The 19,657-nt window shown below is 42.2% G+C and overlaps 1 protein-coding gene across 2 annotated transcripts in view; it reads left to right on the top strand.

Annotated features, from left to right (window-relative positions):
- Nucleotides 1-15,378, top strand: part of TSPAN5 (tetraspanin 5) — a 174,058-nt gene extending 158,680 nt beyond the window's left edge. Inside the window, exons 3-8 of one of the 2 annotated variants that reach the window (XM_090266325.1) lie at nucleotides 3,071-3,217; nucleotides 6,985-7,155; nucleotides 10,026-10,151; nucleotides 11,927-11,974; nucleotides 12,071-12,187; nucleotides 14,669-15,378. In XM_090266325.1, coding sequence (XP_090122451.1) covers nucleotides 3,071-3,217; nucleotides 6,985-7,155; nucleotides 10,026-10,151; nucleotides 11,927-11,974; nucleotides 12,071-12,187; nucleotides 14,669-14,734 — 675 coding nt within the window. In that variant the 3' untranslated portion in view covers nucleotides 14,735-15,378. The remainder of the gene's footprint in view (nucleotides 1-3,070; nucleotides 3,218-6,984; nucleotides 7,156-10,025; nucleotides 10,152-11,926; nucleotides 11,975-12,070; nucleotides 12,188-14,668) is intronic. The other variant, XM_090266326.1, reaches the window with a different exon arrangement.
- The last annotated feature ends 4,279 nt before the right edge of the window (nucleotides 15,379-19,657 follow it).

Here is a 19,657-nt window from a genome sequence, read left to right as displayed (position 1 = left end):
CTGTATATATCCTGAATCCATTAAAAATAAAGTTCTTGGTCATTCTGTGCTTTGCAGGATGTCTTTTCCCACACCCTCTCAGCTTCTGTCTCCAGCCCTATCTTGCTGGAATTTAGGTTTAAATGAGTAGACTCTGCAGTCCAGCTAGCCCCCAGTGATTGTTGTTTCCATGGGAACAGTGAAGGGCCTTGCAATTAAAACAACTTGCAGGCTGGGGAGAGTAAAAGTATGAAAATGAGTTTCTCTGAGAAGCCAAATTCTCATCCTCCAGATGAAACCCAGAGAGGACAGCTGATCCGGGAGCGTCCTGCGACCTGGGCGGGTGCTTTTCTTGCCTCTGGGGCAGGAGTACCTTGGCGTTCCAGGCACTGGTGCGTTTGCTGGCTGCTTGGTTGTCCAGGTTGCCCAGATAACTGTCCCTGTGATTCACAGAGCTTTTTGTGTCCAGCCTTTGATCACAGAAAAGTGGAAACCATCTGATCTTTGCTCAGACTTGAGTGTGATTCACAAATAAAAGCCCATTGAAAATGAATGAAATCATAGAATGATCTTAAAGTTGGAAGGAACCTAAAAGTCAATAAGGCCCAGTTTCCCCTCCAGTTTGGGAACCCCTTCAGGACTGCTGCTGACAGAGGTCATGATGTTGTCCAGGAGGGGAACCAGTTTCCCAGGCAGCCTCTCTGACCCATTGCTGCAGACACGCTGGTATTGGCAAGGCCTCTGTATGGTGAACCTTACATCCCTTCCTGCCCCTTCCACTTCTGCTGCCTCTTCTTTTTGGTGCCAAGTATATTGAGTCTACTTCTCCTATAATTGAGTTTTTAAATCTTAAAACTGTTATCATATACTCCCAAAGACCTCTATTCCCCTGGCTAAAGTCTAAAATTTAATCCCTGTGTTTAAAGGCATCCTGAAGGGGGAGATACTTATTTATTTCCAACACTGGATCCTCACCACTGTTGCTTAGATTTTGTGACTTGGCATCATTTGTGTAGGTGAAGAGCAGTTGGTTATCGTGTTTCTGTACTATATCCCACAAGGATTCATAGTTCAGAGCTAGGATATCTAAGAACACAAGATTGAATCAAACCACTGGTCTCTGCAATCTGGTGAAAGGCGTGGTTGGCTTTTGTAATGTCACCCCAGAACTTGGTGAATACACCCTACATTCCTGAGTGCTTTCATAATCTCTCAGTCCTTGGCCTTTTTCATAAGGTTTAAGTTGTACATTTTAAGATTTCCTAATTTCTCATATGTGTTCCAGATTAATATCCTGTGATTGTTTTTAAGGTGATGCTCCCCCCATTCCAAACAAATAAAAACCTAACAACATACTCTCATTCAAATGTTCCTACCACCTTAAAATGGGTTAAAACTTAAAACTTCCAGAGTTGGGTGTTGATTAGTGCTGACTGGGAAGTGCCGGGAAGCAAGTACATGGCTTCCACTGGTAGAAAAGAATGCTGCCCTGACCAGCGTGGCTCAGTTGGTTAGGCATGTCCTGCAAAGCGAAAAGTCTCCAGTTCAGTTCCTGGTCAGGGCACATGCCTGGGTCGTGGGTTCGGTTCCCAGTCAGGGTGTGTGCAAGAGACAATCAACTCATCAGTGTTTCTCTCTCACATCAATGTTCCTCTCCCTCTCTTTCTCCCTCCTTTCTCTTTCTCTCTAAAATAATAAATAATTTTTAAAAATGCTGAAGTAAACATTCTTTCTGGGTCTGAAACATTTAGTAGCTATGTGGCCTTCAGCAAGTCACCAAACCTCTCTAGGTTCCATTTTTCTCAAGTATGAAATCAGATGAATACTTGGTATTTTTCCAGGTTATTGAGAATGCTGTGAAAACAAGTTATTTAATATTAAGACTTTATAGCAAACTATACCATGATACTCTGTGTGTATTTTGAGAGTTCAAAAATAATTTAATAAGGTAAGAAAAATATTAATGATACTGAGTATCTAAGACTCCTATATATCCAGTTTCAAACTAACATTACCTGGTGTCTGTAGGAAGGAATAGTAAATTTGTACCAAACATTATAGAGGGGGAAAAAATCTCATAATTTCTGACATAATTTTGGGTGATATTTGATGTTACATTAAGGGAGAAAGGCTTTCAGTAAAGAAATGGCATGTTTGTGGAGAAATGAGATTACTCTGAGTTCCTTTGGTAGGAGAATAAAAGGGTTGAAACCCAGGGAGTAACCTTTGATTTCTAAATAATTTAAATCCTAATTCTTAGCTTTGAGGGTCGCAGCCTGATAGATCTGTGAAGCTCAAGGGCAGATCCTCAGGTGCACTTTTTCCCTGGAACACTTAGGGGTTGTGGCTAGGCCTAGCTGCTGTGTTAGCATTAAGATTCCCTGTTTCCTGAGAAATATCAAGGGCTTGAAGCAGATACGTGTCTCTGACAGCCCCTTGTCCTGGGACTAAGGATGACCTCTCTTCCTGGGAGGTGTTTTTCTTTTTTTTTTTCCCCCTTAAAAATTTTTTTTTTGCTTTTCAATTGCCGTTTACATTCACTAGTATTTTGTATTAAGTTCAGTTATACAGGCGAGGTGTTTTTCTCACACACCTGCTATTTACTTCAGACCACTTATATTTGAGGACATAGAAAGCAAAGGTAATTTCCACACCTTCTCCCTACAGGGTCTGAGGATGGTTTCTTCATGTCGTTTCTTTGCTTTATATAGTTTTACTTAAAATATGAACCTATCTAGACTTGGAAAGAAAGTAGTTTTCTGTTTTTTCTTTCCTTCCTTCCTTCCTTCCTTCCTTCCTTCCTTCCTTCCTTCCCTCCCTCCCTCCCTCCCTCCCTCCCTCCCTCCCTCCCTCCCTCCCTTCCTTCCTTCCTTCCTTCCTTCCTTCCTTCCTTCCTTCCTTCCTTCCTTCCTTCCTTCCTTCCTTCCTTCCTTCCTTTTGCAGTGTCTCTTGAATATTAATCACACCAAATAATCAGATGACCTATGCAGTTTTTCTTCAGGAGAGGGGAAAATCGATGGCAATAACCTTTTCACGTTGGAAAACTAACCCTGTACCCGGTGCCCCGTTGTGTGTTCTTTTCTGCCCCCAGGGAGTTCTGTCCAACATCTCTTCCATCACCGACCTCGGCGGCTTTGACCCGGTCTGGCTCTTCCTTGTGGTGGGAGGAGTGATGTTCATTTTGGGATTTGCAGGGTGCATTGGAGCTCTACGTGAAAACACTTTCCTTCTTAAATTTGTAAGTATCACACTCTGCTCTGAGGTTGAAAACTAAGCCTATCCACAGCAGGAAGACACTCTATTAGGCAAGAGTGAGCTGTATGTGCTGAGGGTGCTGGGAAAACGATTGCCCCGGGTGACGCTCTTCCTTTAGGAGAGCGCTCCAGTTCTGCCCCTGCCCGTGCCTCCTTCACAGGCATGCAGCGCCCCCACCACGTCCTCCATGGAGGTGTCGTACACTTATGTCACAACTTTGCATTTCAGTCCTTAAAAGACCTTTAGAGCTAAGGTTGTTCTATATATAGTTTTCTTCTTTTAAGTGATTTTTGCTTTCTCTTTTAAGCACATAATCTGTAGAAAATTGTTGAGCTAGTTGGTTTAGAGAAACCCGACATAAGCACAGTGGCTGTGGCCTGTGCAGATTAAATTTGCTAAGCATAGATTTTGGTGAATATGGAGAAACAGTAGAAGGCAAAGTGTTCCTTTTTATGACCAGCATAATTTTTGGATCGCTTGCAGGGTGTTTGGTGTGATCACTGTTAACTTGAAGAGATTTGGAAGAGGGTTTTCCCTAGGGGGTAGGTAGGTTTTAAAAGTGAAGGTAAAGAATGAAAAGTGAAAGTTTTTCCTTTGGAAATTCCTTCCAAAGGAGAACCAAGTGGCCTATGCGTGCATGGATGTGAGAGACAGGTTCCCCGAGTGTAGCCAGAGGTCAGATGCACGTGCCTGTCTGCGTGGATGTCGGCATTCTGGTGGTGGCCATATCACAGCAGCGTCCACGTCCCTTTCCAAAAACAGAAAAAGGGTTGGAAAAAACCCACCCTCCTATAAAGAGCGAAGATGGTGAGAGTTCTAGAGAACAGTATTAGTGTAGTTATCACCTGTTTTTGGAATGATTCTCATCCTTTAGTGACACATCATTGACAACCATTTTCATTGAAATCCAGAGTGTAGACTAGAAGCAGTCCTAGCTGCCGTGTAGAATGTGATTCTCTTCCCAGCACGTCTGCCACATCTTCCTCTGGCATTTTTTCTTGAACATTTCACATTTGGGCAGCTCTGGCCTAGTGTCTGGAGGCTATTTGACCCAGAAGCTCATGAGAATAGGGCAAACCAAGGGATACTTGGTCCTATGTACAATTTAATGAGCAGTGGGGTCTCTGTTCAATATACATAGATCTCTGGTAGGAGTAGCTAGTTTCCCAAAATGCCATTTGTCTTACACGCAGACACATATGCACATAGGAGAGTTCTGTCCCTGATCACACCTGCCAACCTGCCATTCCTCTTGGCATGAGATATTTCCGGAGCTTGAGCTCACCTTGCTGAGCTTTTCTGTAGCCATTGGGCTGCATCAGACTTACTGGTTGCCACTGTTATCAGTTTTAGCCTCCATGCCCCCAAATGCGGGATTTACTTGAACCATACTGGTTAATAAGAATAGTCCCTTTTTTATTTTTATGGATGAAGATACTATAGTTAATTTGAATAGGCAGAAATATATACATTTCTCTAAATCAGCACCTTAATTTATAAAGTTCCATGTTAGAAATGAAGAGAATTGTGTTGTTTCTTGGCTTTCTTTTAAAGTCTTGGGGAATATTTTAAATGATCCCCTTCTCCATTTAGTACATACAGTAAAAACTGGCCTTGAATGGTCCCTGAAGTAAGTGGGAAGTCTCAGTGATCTGATGCCATAAGGCCAGGAGAATTGCTGAGGGAAAATCCACGAGCTAAGAGACTGTGAAATGGAAATGGATCTCTCTTGTTGGCCCAGGTCTCAGACAAAGTCTGTGAGTCTATCTCCGTACCTTTGGAAATAGGGAAATTAGCTCACAGGGCCCAGGCTTGGAGGATTCTGTCAAATATTTGATAAGGATTTAATTTGGACTCAATTTTTGATATGTATATTTTGTAACATTTTAAGAAAATTCATCAGGGCAACTAGGAAATGAACTTGACTAGCCTTTAAAAAGGCCAGGAGAAAAATCGGATGAACACCTTTGCATGACTTCTGTCTCGGTGTTGTGTGTACACACGCGTGAAGTAGCTATGATGTTTCTCATTGTTATAGTGTGTTAACTGTCGGGAAGAATGGTACCTAATAAAGGGAGGAGAGTTGCATGATTTAGGGTAGGCACTGAGTAAAAGTGATAGGAGTTTTTCTGTCTTTTCTTTTCCTAGATTGAGGAAAGCTCACTTTGAAATTATTGGTACCACTGATGATAATGAAGAGCTCTTTAGATTCTATTGCCAGTGAACTCACCAAGGGCAGATAACCAGGAGCTCTGTGGAACCTGGGGGGCGGGGCGGGAGGACCTGGATTTGGGGCCTAACTAAACCTTGGGGTGCTGGACTTTGCCGCACTTATTTCTTCCAGCTCTCCCCTCATGCCCACCCTCCCAGAAGGGCACTTGGTGCCCTGGATAAGCACTGTCAGATATACTGCCATCCAATGTGAAACGTTGCCACCCCACTACCGTTCCCCCACCCCACCCCAAATTCCATAAGACTGGGAGCTCTTTGGAGGCGGGTGTGGTTCTACTCATCCTTGCTTCTGCAAAGCCCACCCAGCTCAGGGTCAAGTCATTCAGTAGATGTTTGCTGAATGAATAAACATTTTTTTATCTTTTTAAATTTTAAATAACTGTGTAGTTTCCTTTGTACCCGTCCCCCCATAGAGTTTTCTCTTGGTTGGCTGCTTGATGTCTGCTTGCTGAATAGAAGCAGCAGGCATCCTTGGCTCCTCTGCCTCCTCAGCCGCAGCCGCCCTGCAGCCTTCAGGAGCTCTGCTGTGTAGTGCAGCCCCAGTGTCACCCTTTCTGTCCTTGTCACCCGAAGTTTCCCTGCAGTGTATACTCTGGTCCTGTGCAGCAGCCTCATTTCTCATAATCTGTTTGAGCAAAAGATTTTGAAAGGGGTAAGAATGTGGGTGTCGGAGGAAGTGGAAAGAACTGTGGGTGTGAATAGTATGTGATATGACTAAGGTGAGGCTCTTCTGAGTGTTCCAGATGGAAGGGAGTTTTCTCCAGATATATGGGCAGTTACCACATCGCCCGTGATCTCTCCCCTTCCTTCTTACAATCTCGTTGTCTGCATTAGCCAGAAATCTCCCAGTGGCCATGTGTTGATGTTACTTAAAATATTCTGAGGCTGGTGCTTCACGAAGGAAGGCCCTCAACCTAATAGTTTCATTTTGTTTTCTCGATGGGAAATTATTTTCATGTTACAGTCACCCCCACTTCCTCTTTGATATCTCCACCTAAGACAAACACGTCTGCTATTTTAGAGCAGATGCATAGGGGAATTAAAGCAGTGTCTGAGTCCATAGAAGGAATATATTGCCCGCAGGATCAAGGCCACAGTAACAAACGACAGGTGATCTTAAAATATTGGGGTAATTTATTTTTCAGTGTTACAGAAATCTACTTGAGGTAGGGACAGATCATTGTTCAGCATCTGGCAGCACATTAATCAAAGAAATTCATTAGGCCTTAATGTGGGTCTAATAAGAAATTTCTATTGTCCATGTTCGCTTATGAACTTCGTTGGTTAATTGCCAAATGGAGCACCAGAGTGCCAAAATGTGATTATGAAATGATTTTTAAAAATCCTTTTTTGAAGTGTAAGATCTTGTTAATGAATCTTAACAAACTGAAGATTATCTGCTTTGGACATATATAACAACCCAATGTAATTACAAACCTTTTTAGAAGGAACTATTTAATTGTATATGATCAAAATAGCCTTTATAACTGTTCTCTATGTATGTGTCTTTTGTCTTAGTTTTCTGTGTTCCTGGGAATTATTTTCTTCCTGGAGCTTACTGCCGGGGTTCTGGCATTTGTTTTCAAAGACTGGATCAAAGACCAGCTGTATTTCTTTATAAACAACAACATCAGAGCGTACAGGGATGACATTGATTTGCAAAACCTCATAGACTTCACCCAGGAATATGTAAGTTTACATTTGGTTTCTTTTCAAGTTGAAAGCCTTCTGGGATGGATGAGCCCAAAGGACATCCTCCTGACTTCTGCATCTGCCAGCTGGAACCTACCTCTGACTTTCCTGCATGGTTTTTAGTTTGTTTGCTCATCTATTTATTATTTTCTGACTTGTTCTATGACTTACATGATTTGTGCCCTAAGTGGAAATATCCCATTTTCACTTACCTTTATTGCTACTGAGAGGAACAAAGAAGAAAATTCTTGAGCAAGAAGGTTCTAATCACAGTTGCCCTTTGCTGTCAGTATTTAAAGAATATTGTTTTGCTCTCAGTTCAACATTGTATTTGGTGTTAAATATGGATTCTTTCTTGTTCCTTGCCCATTTTTGGTCATCCTCCACACTGCACAGCTCCGAAGAATATATTTATCAGTAAAATATTTCTCCAAAAATTCCTGAAGTATACCTATTCAAGTATTATTATAGCACGTGTGGTTAAAACCAACAGTTGAGAACATCCTAAGCCCTGACGACCTCTAACAAGTGTACAGTAGACACCTTCCCACCTGGGTTTCTGAACATTTCTGTGTGATGGCCCCTGCAATGCAAAGGAAGTTGCAAGCTCCCTGTTCCACTCAAAATGCAAAATGATGTAAACAGGGCTTAGAAGATACTGATCTAGTGCCCAAATCTGATTAGCTAAGTGACCTTGGGCTAATAGGACCAGGACATATTTCCCCAACAGTAAAGTGAAAATGATAAAGACTACAGTTTAACTCTTGTACATATTTTGACACTCTAATAAGGTGTGTATGGTCTTATATTAGGCTTAAGCTGTTGCTGTCCTACAGACTGATAGGTGTTTATCTGCATACAGTGAAAAGTTGGATAAGCTGAGCAGACCTAGACAGTGGTGTGCATTATATTAATGTCTATGGCAGGACTGGAGAGAAAGCAGAAGCCCATTGGTTGAGCTTTCCAGAATGAGCTGGGGTCCCCTTTGTCCCCTTTGTCCCCTTTGAAAAAGGGAGGAGAGGGCTGCACCAGCATTCGCCCTGCGGGGTCACCATGAGTTATTGGTTGTGTTCAGTGGCAGCAGAGACTGCCCTGGAGTAAGTTGTACGTCAGGAGTGAAAGTAAGCCCTGTTTCATCTGCTCAGTGGACTTCACTGTTTAATTAGGTCATAATGGATGCAAGCTCACACCTTCCCTCCAGCAATCCTCCCCCCTTAGTTCATGTCCATGGGTCATGCATAAGTTCTTTGGCTTCTCCATTTTCTTTATTATTCTTAATGTCCCCCTGTCTATTTTGTACCTACCAGTTATACTTCTTAATCCCTGCATCATTTTCCCCATTCTTCCTCTTCCCCCTCCCAGCTGTTAACCCTCCAGATGATCTGGAAGGGTGCCAATTGCATATGGGAGGGGGGTGCCAAGTAGACCTCCAGAAGTCAGGCAGTGGCAGTGTCCCCTCTCCGAGCCCCCCCCCCCCCAGAGCTATAAAGCAGTGAAGCCAGTTGCCCTGCCCTGTCAACTACCTAAGGCTCCGCCCCACACAATTTACAGGTGCCTTTTATATAATAGGCCACACTACTAAGACAGGGAGTAAAAGCAGCTCTACTTAATACACAGAAACAAACATAAGGAGGACACCAAATTGAGGAGGCAAAGAAATATGGCCCAAATGAAAGAACAGAACAAAATCCCAGAAAAATAACTAAATGAAACAGAGATAGCCAAGCCATCAGGTGCATAGTTCAAAACACTGGTGATCAGGATGCTCTAACAGCTCATTGTGTAGGGTCATAAAATAAAGGAAGAAATGAAGGATATACTAAGTGAAATAAAGAAAAATACACAGGGAGCAAACAGTGATGGGAAGGAAGCTGGGATTCAACCAATGATTTGGAACAAAGGGAAGAAGTAAACAATCAACCAGAATAGCAAGAAGAAATAAGAATTCAATTTTTTTAAAAAAGCAAAAAAAATGAGGAGAGGCTTAGGAACCTCTCGAAAAACTTTAAACGTATCAACATCTGAATCGTAGGGGTGCCAGAAGGAGAAGAGGAAGAGCAAGAAATTGAAAACTTACTTGAAAAAATAATGAAAGAAAATGTCCCTAATTTGGTGAAGGAAATAGACATACAAATCCAGGAAGCACAGAGAGTCCCAAACAAGTTGGACACAAAGAGGACCACACCAAAGACACATTGTAATTAAAATGCCAAAGGTTAAAGATGAAGAGAGAATCTTAAAAGCAGCAAAAGAAAAGCAGAGAGTAACCTACAAAGGGGTGCGTGCCTATGAGACTTCAAGCTGACTTCTCAAAAGAAACTTTGCATGCAAGAAAGAACTGGCAAGAAGTAGTCAAATGATGAAAAAAAGGGTCTACAACCAAGACTACTCTATCCAGCAAAGCTATCATTTGGAATGGAAGGGAGATAAAGTGCTTCCCAGACAAGGTAGAGCTAAAGGAGGTCATCATCACCAAGCCATTATTACATGACATGTTAAAGGGACTTATTTAAGAAAAAGAAGATCAAAACTAGGAACATTAAAATAACAAACTCACAATTATCAACAACTGAATCTAAAAAAATTAAAAACTAAACAAACAACCAGAACAGAAACAGAACCATAGTTACGGAGATCATCACTCTCTTAAATCATGTGCCAACCCCTCCTTACAGACCCTCGGCCTTAATTAATTTAGAATTTTTGAAGGCACTGTTTAGGTTCAGTTTGGTTTAAAAATAAATTCTAAGGCAGAAGAGAAGGTTAGGGCTGGCAGAAGCTCGGTGTTGGTGGTTTTGGTGGGTGTGAGTGTAGGCACCTGGTGACCTCCACGTTGAGATGTTCTAATTCTCTCCTGTTTGCTCTAGTGGCAGTGCTGTGGGGCTTTTGGAGCTGATGATTGGAACCTAAATATTTACTTCAATTGCACAGATTCCAATGCAAGTCGGGAGCGATGTGGTGTGCCATTCTCCTGCTGTACAAAGGACCCGGCGGTAAGTAGATGCCAGCAAATTACTCGCCAGCTCGGCACGTCGCACAAGATGGTGTGTGGGATGAGCACAGTTATTTTTTTCCCTAAAACTTCTTCTTACCCGCTTAGTCCTGTTTGTAGCTCCTGTGGGGGTTATGACGCCCAGTTCTTCCCAGTAGGAGTAATAATCACTGGCATTAATTTAGCAGTACATGCTGGTTCCTATTCTAAGCCTTTTGTGCCTTGACTCACTTACCTTGATTCCTACTGGTGGGCACTACCATTACCTTCCAGTTTTCGGTAGGTCAGGGCCCATGGAGTGTAAGTAAACTATCCCAAGCTTGCGTTGCTTTCAAGTGTTGGCGCTGAGCTTCACACCCAGCGTGTGCAGCTGCTGTTCCTTCTTTATGAGGAGGACGGGCTTACCTGAGCACGCTCTGCGCCGGTTTGGGGTTAGTAACCCTTTTCTTCTGACTTAAGTTCTGGGAGACGTATTGGAATAGAAGAGTTTGAGATAAGGTAGGGCTAGAATATTATGCGGGAAGATCATAGCAGCCCAGACTGTCTGTTGTAATGACCACAATTAATTGCAGTTCTGTGTGTATGTATGTTTTACCATGGACTTGATTATATTATTTTAGGCCCAATTATGTGCCTGCTATATAGAATGACTTACAATCCCTTATTGTAAGTTAAAAGACAGAATTTAGTGTTAGAATGGCAAATATAAGTTACTCCTGCACTTGTATCTTCTGGATTCTTTAACTTCTCTTGGCCTGTCAGTCCCCAAGTGTCCACCCTCAGAGCTGCCCTTCCCCCATCAAGTAGATCCAAGTGGGTGCTGACGAGTTCAGTGGCCATTTTTTCTTGTTAGGTAGGGGGTGTGGGGCTCTTTAAAAGGGGCTGTGGTCTACGGTGGACAAGCATAAGTTCTTTGCAGGCCACCCATTGCTGAGGGGTCAGCCTAGGCTGTTACTCTTGCTCTGAGATTTAGCCAGGACAGCCAACTGTTCCCACTGGTTGGTTTCTCCCTTTCCTCTGAGGTCAGAAGGCAGGAGTGCCCAGCCTGGAGTCCAGCGGGCCCCATCTGGCAGCCCGGTGCTGGCCAGGAGATACAAACTGCTCTGTCTCCAATTCCTGCCCTGTGTTAGCATTCCATCAGATGAATTCTGAAGATTCTTACAAGGCATTATGCCTCCCCTTTCAACCACAGATCCTCTGCGTTGAGATCTCTCATTCCATAAATGCTAAGCTGACCAATTCCACCCATGCCCTGCAGAGGGGAAAAATAAACCTAAAATAGGAGAACCCACATTTCTGATCAGGCCTGTCGGATATCAGAACATCTGTCCATGTAATATGTGATTAGGGCATTGTTTTATTTTTAATGAAGTAATGTATTCTCATCAAAACAGATTCAAAAGTAGAAGTCCCTCCAAGAAAGCAAAACTGAAGATAGTCATTGTACCCTTTAACCATGGTTTTTACCTACATTTCCAGTTCCCTAAACCACATAAGTTTATTGAGGTTATCAACTGAATTGTGTACCCCCCACATAATGGGCTTGTTCTTCTTTCTGCTATTTCCTGAGCCTTCCTCATTTGGAAAAGAGGGCATATTTTAATACTTACCTCTGAGGATTGTAATAATTACAAAAGTGCTCAGTAAGGCACCTGGTCTCTCTGCATGCCCAAATACACAGTTTATTACTGACATTTAATGGGGATCTTCTGCTAACTCCTTCATGGGCTTTCAAACAGGTGTCAATTTCACTGTTCTGTTTTCTTTCTCCACCAGGAAGATGTTATCAACACTCAGTGTGGTTATGATGCCAGGCAGAAACCAGTAAGTAGAATATCACCTTGTCTGTTAGCACAGAGGGTGTTGGAGGAGCTTTTGAACTTGCATGGTGATGCTCTGCTTTCCTCTTCCCTTGTGAAGGAAGTCGATCAGCAGATTGTAATCTACACGAAAGGCTGTGTGCCACAGTTTGAGAAGTGGTTGCAGGACAATTTAACCATCGTGGCTGGTATATTCATAGGCATTGCATTGCTGCAGGTAAGACAAGGCTCCTTTGTGGATGCCACAGGGAAACGATGCCCTGAGAGAACTCTGGCCAGCAGAGGAGCTTTGCTTGATCACCTTAATGGCACAGTTTTAAAGACACAATTGGAGGGGCTGGGAAACAGACCTAAATTATTTGGTTTGTATTTTATGAAAGCTCTGATTTTAGATACTACAATCCTAAAATACTTTAGGAAACCCTTTTTCCTTTTGAAGATGGAGAAATTGATTGGGCCAGTAGCTGTCTGCTGCCATTCCAGCATTTCCCTGGGCTCAGTCATACTGCACAGGCCAGCTGGGCAGACAGGAATGGTCAAAAGTAGATCCAAGTAGCATGGTTAAGTTTTTCGGATTTTCACAGATATGATGTGTCCCTTCCTGTCTCTGCACCACCTTCCCCAGTGCTAGTGAGGGAAAGGAGTGCTCACTTTTCCTTCTGAGCAGTCTCAAGAGCTAGGGTTTTTCATCATGTGGGCACAAAAAGGGTACAGTGGTTGAAGGAAATTAAAGAAGACCTAAATAAATGGAAAGCTATTCCATATTGACAGATTGAAACACTTAAAATTGTTAAGGTGGCAGTACTCCTCAAATTGATCTGCAGATTCAGTGCAATTCTATCAAAATTCCAACTGATTTTTTTTTTTTTTTTTTTTTTTTTGCCAAAATGGACAAGCTGATCCTAGAATTCATATGGAAATGTAAGGGACCCAGAAGAGCAAAACAAACTTGAAAAAGAACAAAGTTGGAGAATTCACACTTCCCATTTCCAGACTTACTTCAAAGTTGCAGTAATCAAGATAGTGCATACAGGCATAAAGTTGGACATAAAAATTAGTGGAATAGAATAGAAAGTCCAGAAGTAAATTCATGCATCAATGATCAGTTGATTTTTGACAGGTGAACCAAGACCGTTCACTAGGGAAAGAATAGTCTTTCCAGCAAATGGTGCTGGACCAACTGAATATCTATATGGAAAAGAATGAATTTGAACTCTTACCTCATACCATATACAAAAACTATATCAAATAGATCAAAGACCGAAATATCAGAGCTAAAACTATAAAACTCTTAGGAGAAAGTATAGGTGTAAGTCTTCATGACCCTGGATTAGGCAGTGTTTCTTAGATATGACACCAAAAAGCACAAGCAAGCAAATAAATAGTAGATAAATTGAACTTTATCAAAATCAAAAACTTCTGTGATGAAAATACTATCAAGAAAATGAAATTACAACCCACAAAATGGGAGAAAATGTTTACAAATCATTATATTTGATAAGGATCAAGTATCTAGAATATATAAAGAACTACTCAGGAATTAGAAAGACAAACCCAATTTAAAGATGGGCAAAGAATTTGAATAGACATGTTTCCAAAGCAGATACATCATTGGTTGTTAGGGAAATTCTAATCAAAACCACAATGACGTACCATATCACACACATTGGGATGGATATACAGTTAGCCCGTGAACAACATGGGTCCACTCCTAAAAACATTTTTTTCAATTGACTGCAGTTTAGTTGACTTATATAGGTCAACTGGCTTGATCAAGGTTCAACTCCATGGTTGGGAAACTGAGTATTCAGAGAACTGAGTGTAGTTATATACAGATTTTCGACTGTGCGGGATTTCAGCACCCTTAATCCCCACATTACTCAAGGGTCAACTGTAATTAAAGAGGAAGGTAATAACAAGAGTTCTTGAGGATGTGGAGAAATTGGAACCTTTGTACATTGCTGAAGGGTATGAAAATGATGCAGCCTCTATGGAAAACAATTTGGCAATTACTCAGAAAATTAAACAGTTACCATATGACCCAGCATTTCTATTCTGGGGTATGTATGCAAGAAAATTGAAAGCATATGTTCACCCAAAAGCTTATGCACAGATGTTCATATTAGCACTATTCATAATAGCCCCAAAGTGGAAACACCACAAATGTTCATCACCTGATGAATGGATAAACAAAGTATGGTTTCTCCACATAATGGAATATTATTCAAACCATCAAAAGGATGGAACTACTGATACATGCTACAACATGGGTGAACCTTGAAAACACTTTCCTATGTGAGAGCAGGCTGACACAAAAGTCCAGATATATGATTCCATTTATAGGAAATGTCCAGAATGGGCAAATCTGTAGAGATAGGAAGTAGATTAGTGGCTGCCAGGGCTGTGGAGATTGGGTCAGGGGGTGGGGGTGGGGGATGGGAATAACTGCGAATAGGTACAGTTTCTTTCTGAGGCAATGAAATGTTTTGGAATCAGATAGTTGTTGTAGTTGCACATCCTTGTGTGTAGACTAAAAACTACCGAATAATGCCCTTTAAGTAAGAGGTTGGATTTTACGGTTATATGAATTATATGTCAATTAAAAAAATCAAAGATAAGAAAAATGGGATTCACTGGCCAAGGAAAAACCTAGAGAAGTTCAGAATTTTACTGTTTGATTCTTCTCTTCCTTTCTCAGATTTTTGGGATCTGCCTGGCTCAGAATTTGGTTAGTGACATTGAAGCTGTCAGGGCTAGCTGGTAGAGCACGTCCCCACAATGGCCGCTGTAAGACACTGGATGACCGAGCCTTCTGGACCTTCCAGCGTGCCCAACGGAATCCACGCTGTGTGGACCCTTGTCACAGAGGCATCCTGCAATCCCACCTGATGGAGCTGCCAAGAACTTGTTTTGGGGGTTAAAACTGGGAAATGCTGCTCACTGACAGAATTAAAACAAAAACAAACAAAACAAACAGTATGAAAGTCAGAGCACCGTGAATCTCTACTGTAGCCATGAATTTATGGATGGTTGGATACTTACCAAAAAAAGAAAGAAAAGGGAGGGTGAGGGACACAGATGTATTTGAATGTGTGGAAAATAGTCTTGTTTTCCACATCAGTAGTTGGAGGGCTAGGAGGGGCAGGCTTGCTCTTCCTCACACTTTGAAGGGACTGCCTTCTGCTCAAGGCCCAAGGAAGTGCATCTGTTCTGAAACTCAACCCCTCACGTGTGAGGGCGGCGGGATTGGCCTCCCTTCACTGTACATTTCAAGGAACTGTGACAACTCTCATCCCAGGAAGAAAACAGCTTGTCTTTGGGGTCCGATTTTGTGATCGCATCAACCAGTAACTTGGGTGGGCATGTTTGATGTCCTTATAAGAGAAGTTGTGTATTTTACGTGCACTGAGCAAGTAGGCCTGTGCTTTATTTATCAATGAAATCCAAGAAGAAAATGAGTTTAATAATGAGGTATTAGTTAAATATTCCCTCACCCCAACCTACCAAATTAAGTGTTGGATTCTTTGGAAATGCTGGAATACTTTGGGATTTTGGCTTTTTTTTTTTTTTTTTTTTTTTTTTGTCTCCCAAAAGTGAAAGCTACAGTTTCTCTTAAGTTTTGAAGTGTTTTCTTATGAGCTCGAATATTTTTTGTGTAATCTTCCTGCATGACCTGTGAATCTGAATCCACCAGCTATTCTTTCCACCGTCTTGCCTACATCATTTATAGATGTGATTTGGTCAGCATTTATTTGATAGGTTCATGGCCTTCAGAGGTGGCGAGTCCTCCCTGGCTGGGAAGGGACCAGCTGGGCCATCACAGATGCTTCCACGGACTCAACAATCCTTTAACTGTATTGGTTACCCTGGCCTCTTCTGCACCCCTTCTCTTTGAATGGAATTAAAACCCATTCCAAAATGATGGTGACACAATCAGAAAGCTTCTACGGGTTTTTTTTTTTTTTCCTTCTTGTTTTACTTTTTGTTTATTAAAAAAAAAGAAAGAAAGATAAGAGTGCATGGGCAGAGCTCCTTCTGTTCTCTTAGTGCAGACTAACCATCAGGATGGTGACAAAGCACAAATATTTTGGTGGGGAGAACATCAACAGGGCAAGTGTTCTGTGTCATAGGTGGAAAACCACGTCCAGGTGCTGCCACCCACCCTACCCAGACTCCAGGTGGGTGGGATGAGTTTTGCACCCAGATTTTAATCCAACCGTTGTCTACCAGGATGTTTTTCTCCTAGGTCTGCAGATACTAGTCTGTGGAACGCTGGGAAAACCACAGGCATACTTCATGGTGATGACACACTTGCCAACACATTCCTGGGCAGCCAGTTAGCATACTTTGTGGACATTTAGCAAGGGTTCCATCTCAGCCCCATGTGGCATCCCTATGGCTGATGAATGTGTCAGCCTGCTCAGAGAAAGGATGAGATTCTTTGAAAATCTAGTCTCCAGAGTTTGGGTGTGTAAGACTCTGCATGTGTGTGTTTTTGTGTCTCTGTATAGTTAGAGATGTTCATTCCATACTTCAGCCATAAGATTGTTTTGTTTCATCTCTGCCCCACCACAGCTGTCCTTCGGTAGTGTCATTCCAACGCAGAGGAGACTTGAGCTCTCCAATAGGCAGTCTTGTCTGTTATGTTTATTACCTCATTCTCCAGTGAACTCCACCTGACCGGTTGATTCAGAACCAGGCAAGATAGCCACCCTTTGGCACATACAGTGAAAGGCCAAATGGAAGTCCAAGTGAGTTTTAAATTTTAATGAATCACCCTTTATTTTTTACACGTGGGAGTGGTTGTAATACAGGCTGTCATTAATAAACTTGGTTCTACCTTACATGGAATTATGTCTTTCTTCGTTTTGTCTCTCTTGAAATTGCAAACTTCTCAAATCCAGTTTTTCTCAAGCTTCAATGTGTGTCAGAATCTTGGGATGGCCTATTGAAACACAGATTACTGTGTTTGCCCCATCCTCAGAATTTCTCATTTAGTAGTTCTGGGGCTGGGGTGGGGGAGGTCGAGACTATGTGGTTTTGACTGGTTCCCAGGTGAGGCTGTTGCTGTGTGTTTTAGAAGCACGATTTGAGAAGCACTGCTCTGGTCTGATTCTCTAAGGGTGAAAGGGAGAGGGAACATTTGTGATTGGGAGGGAAAGGTATCATTGTGCTACTACGTACTGACTAATGAGAGACTGGGGCACAGCTGGGTATGTTCTCTGTTCCTAAAGTCATTGTCTGCTTGTCATGATCACCCAGGGACCAAGTAGATTATAGATGATCAGGCCTTGGCCCTAGCAATTCTGTAGTGGGAGAGCCAGAGCCTATATTTTTAAGAAGGTCCCATTGAAAATTTAATGCACAGTGAGAATTAGGACTCATGAGCCTACGTAAATTATTTCCTCAAAAAAAGATTTCCTACAGTCTTCTTAGAGCAGGAATCTCAACAACCAATTCGAGAAATACTAACTTAAATTAACTTTTATTTTGAACTACTACTGTAGAAGAAGACTTCTGTCTTTAGAAGTATTAAAGAGTTCCTTCAACTATTAAATAAAAACGATTTCAAGGTTCATATAGTATTTGCAGACCCTGACACTGTGCCAAGACTTGTTTGAAAAACATTTTGTCTCATTCCCCTGGATATTTGAGACCAAAATGTTATTTTGACTCCAGGGAAATTTATCAGCAGTAATGGGAGATCTCTAATCCCTGATCTTGAGTTTTCTTAGCTGTGCTGTAGAGATCATTTTATACTCGTGAGGTAATGTGTCCTCCTTGCTCTCGGCAAACTGTAGGGCAACAAGGGAGAAATATTACAGCTCAGAAGTAAAAGGATGCTTTGTCTACAAAACTCAGAACTTACAGGAAGTTTCTGCTGTGTTTAGAAGGTAGACTTGGAGGACCATTTGGAGGATGATTATTCCATTTCTCTGTATCTCTATTGTTGAACCAGTTACCACAACACCATTGCTTCCATGATTTAAAAATATAGTGTTTTTGAAAAATGAACACAGAAATTAAAAAGTGGAGTTTTGTTTCATGAAACATTTGAAAAAAAAATCTCTACTTTGATTTCTTCTTTCAAGGAACAAACCTCTACTTTTCTTTTAGCTTTCTTCCTGCCACAGGTCCTCCCAATCATTCTTCTCTCAAGGAGATTCTGAAAAACGTCTCTTGGCTTTTTCTTACTCTCAGTCATGCCCTGTGTTTGTGTGGGCAGGAATGGAGTAGCTCTGCAGTTTCGTGGTGCTTCTCGGGGGTCTGTTTCCTGCCGGCTTGGATCAGGGCCCTGGGAAGCCTGCGGGCTGAACAATGCGGAGCTGGAGCCCAGCGACCTGGCCGGCCCTCCCCAGCGCTCTTGGTCATTGATTCCACGAAAAGCCCTGCCTCTCTAGGGAAATCCTGTTTAGACCTCCGAGGGAGAACTGGGAGCCTCTCCAGAAACACTGGCCAGCACTCAAGGCAGGCTGTGGAGCTGCTTCTAGATGCTGCCCTCTCAGGTGTGAGTAGCCTCGTCTTGAAATGAGAAGGAAACTGTGATGTTTGCCTGGAAATAAGCTAGCGAAGCCTTGTCTTGGTGACATAGATTTATACATGACAGCAGGCAGGGGAGATCTATTTGGGTGGGAGCAGGGGACAGAGAAGAGAAACAACTCTGAAGAGAGGGATTGAAGCCAACTTCAGGCTTGAGCCTTTCTTTTTGGAAGAGTTTGTGGCAAAGGTAGAGTTTATAAAATTACAGTTTTTAGGACTTATTTAATTTGAGGAATTAAATACAGTTTCCTTTGGGGTGTTCATGTAAGCTTGGCACCAGTGAGAGGATGCTTGAGTTAGTTAGTCCACTCCTGTATTCATTTACCTAAACCAAACCCCACAGGACCTGCTCTGGCCAGTGCAATTTATTCCTCCACTACCAGGAACTCCCAACTGAAGAAAAGCTGCAGAAAGGACAGGTGAGTTCGTGGGCTGTACACTTACGAATATACTCCGAAAACAGTAGTGTGCAAACAAGATAGTGCTTCCCATGTTGCCGTTCATTGAATGTGTAGTTGCATTATATGTGGGAGAAAGACAACCTTTTAAATCCGGAGTTTATCCTGGATTAGATTTTGCTTTTGCAGAGCAGCTGGTTTAAGAGGAACGTTTTAACGGCCTGCCCTCTAGTGGTGATCACGTAAAACAACTGACGAGTGGAGTGGTTCCTGCAGTTGCTAACACTTGGCAGAAACTTAAACACTATACTCGTAAAGTTTTTATGTTGCCTGCTTAGAATGGGTAGGCGTTTTATTCATTTTACACACTCCTGAGAATGGCTTATTTTGGAGAGTTAGGGAGCAGGTTTTTGAACTGTTCTCCATCAGGTACATCCTGATCTTGCTGCTAGGACTGTAAAGGGCACTGCCCTCCTGCCTAGACTCACACAGTTTAGAGAAGATGGGGACAGTCTAAAACTGCTCATCTGTCAGGCAGGTAACTCCAAAACAATGAATAGGACTTTCCATCTTCCTCTTAAAACCTCCAAGGTGAATCACCTGGAGTTTGATTTGATCTGAGAATTTGCAGCCTTGTTTGTAAAGGTGGTGAAGAACAGTAGGGTGGTCTGGATCACTGACTGGAACTTGTGTTTTAGGAGGTGATTATGTGTTGAGTTGCGGCTTCCCAAAATTCATATGTTGAAGTC

The sequence above is a fragment of the Furipterus horrens genome, unplaced genomic scaffold (genome assembly GCF_987537825.1).
Source record: "Furipterus horrens unplaced genomic scaffold, mFurHor1.1.pri manual_scaffold_2, whole genome shotgun sequence".
NCBI classification, from domain to species: Eukaryota; Metazoa; Chordata; class Mammalia; order Chiroptera; family Furipteridae; genus Furipterus; species Furipterus horrens.
Note: the sequence above shows the minus strand (reverse complement) of the source record. Positions and strands in the feature narration are given on the sequence as shown.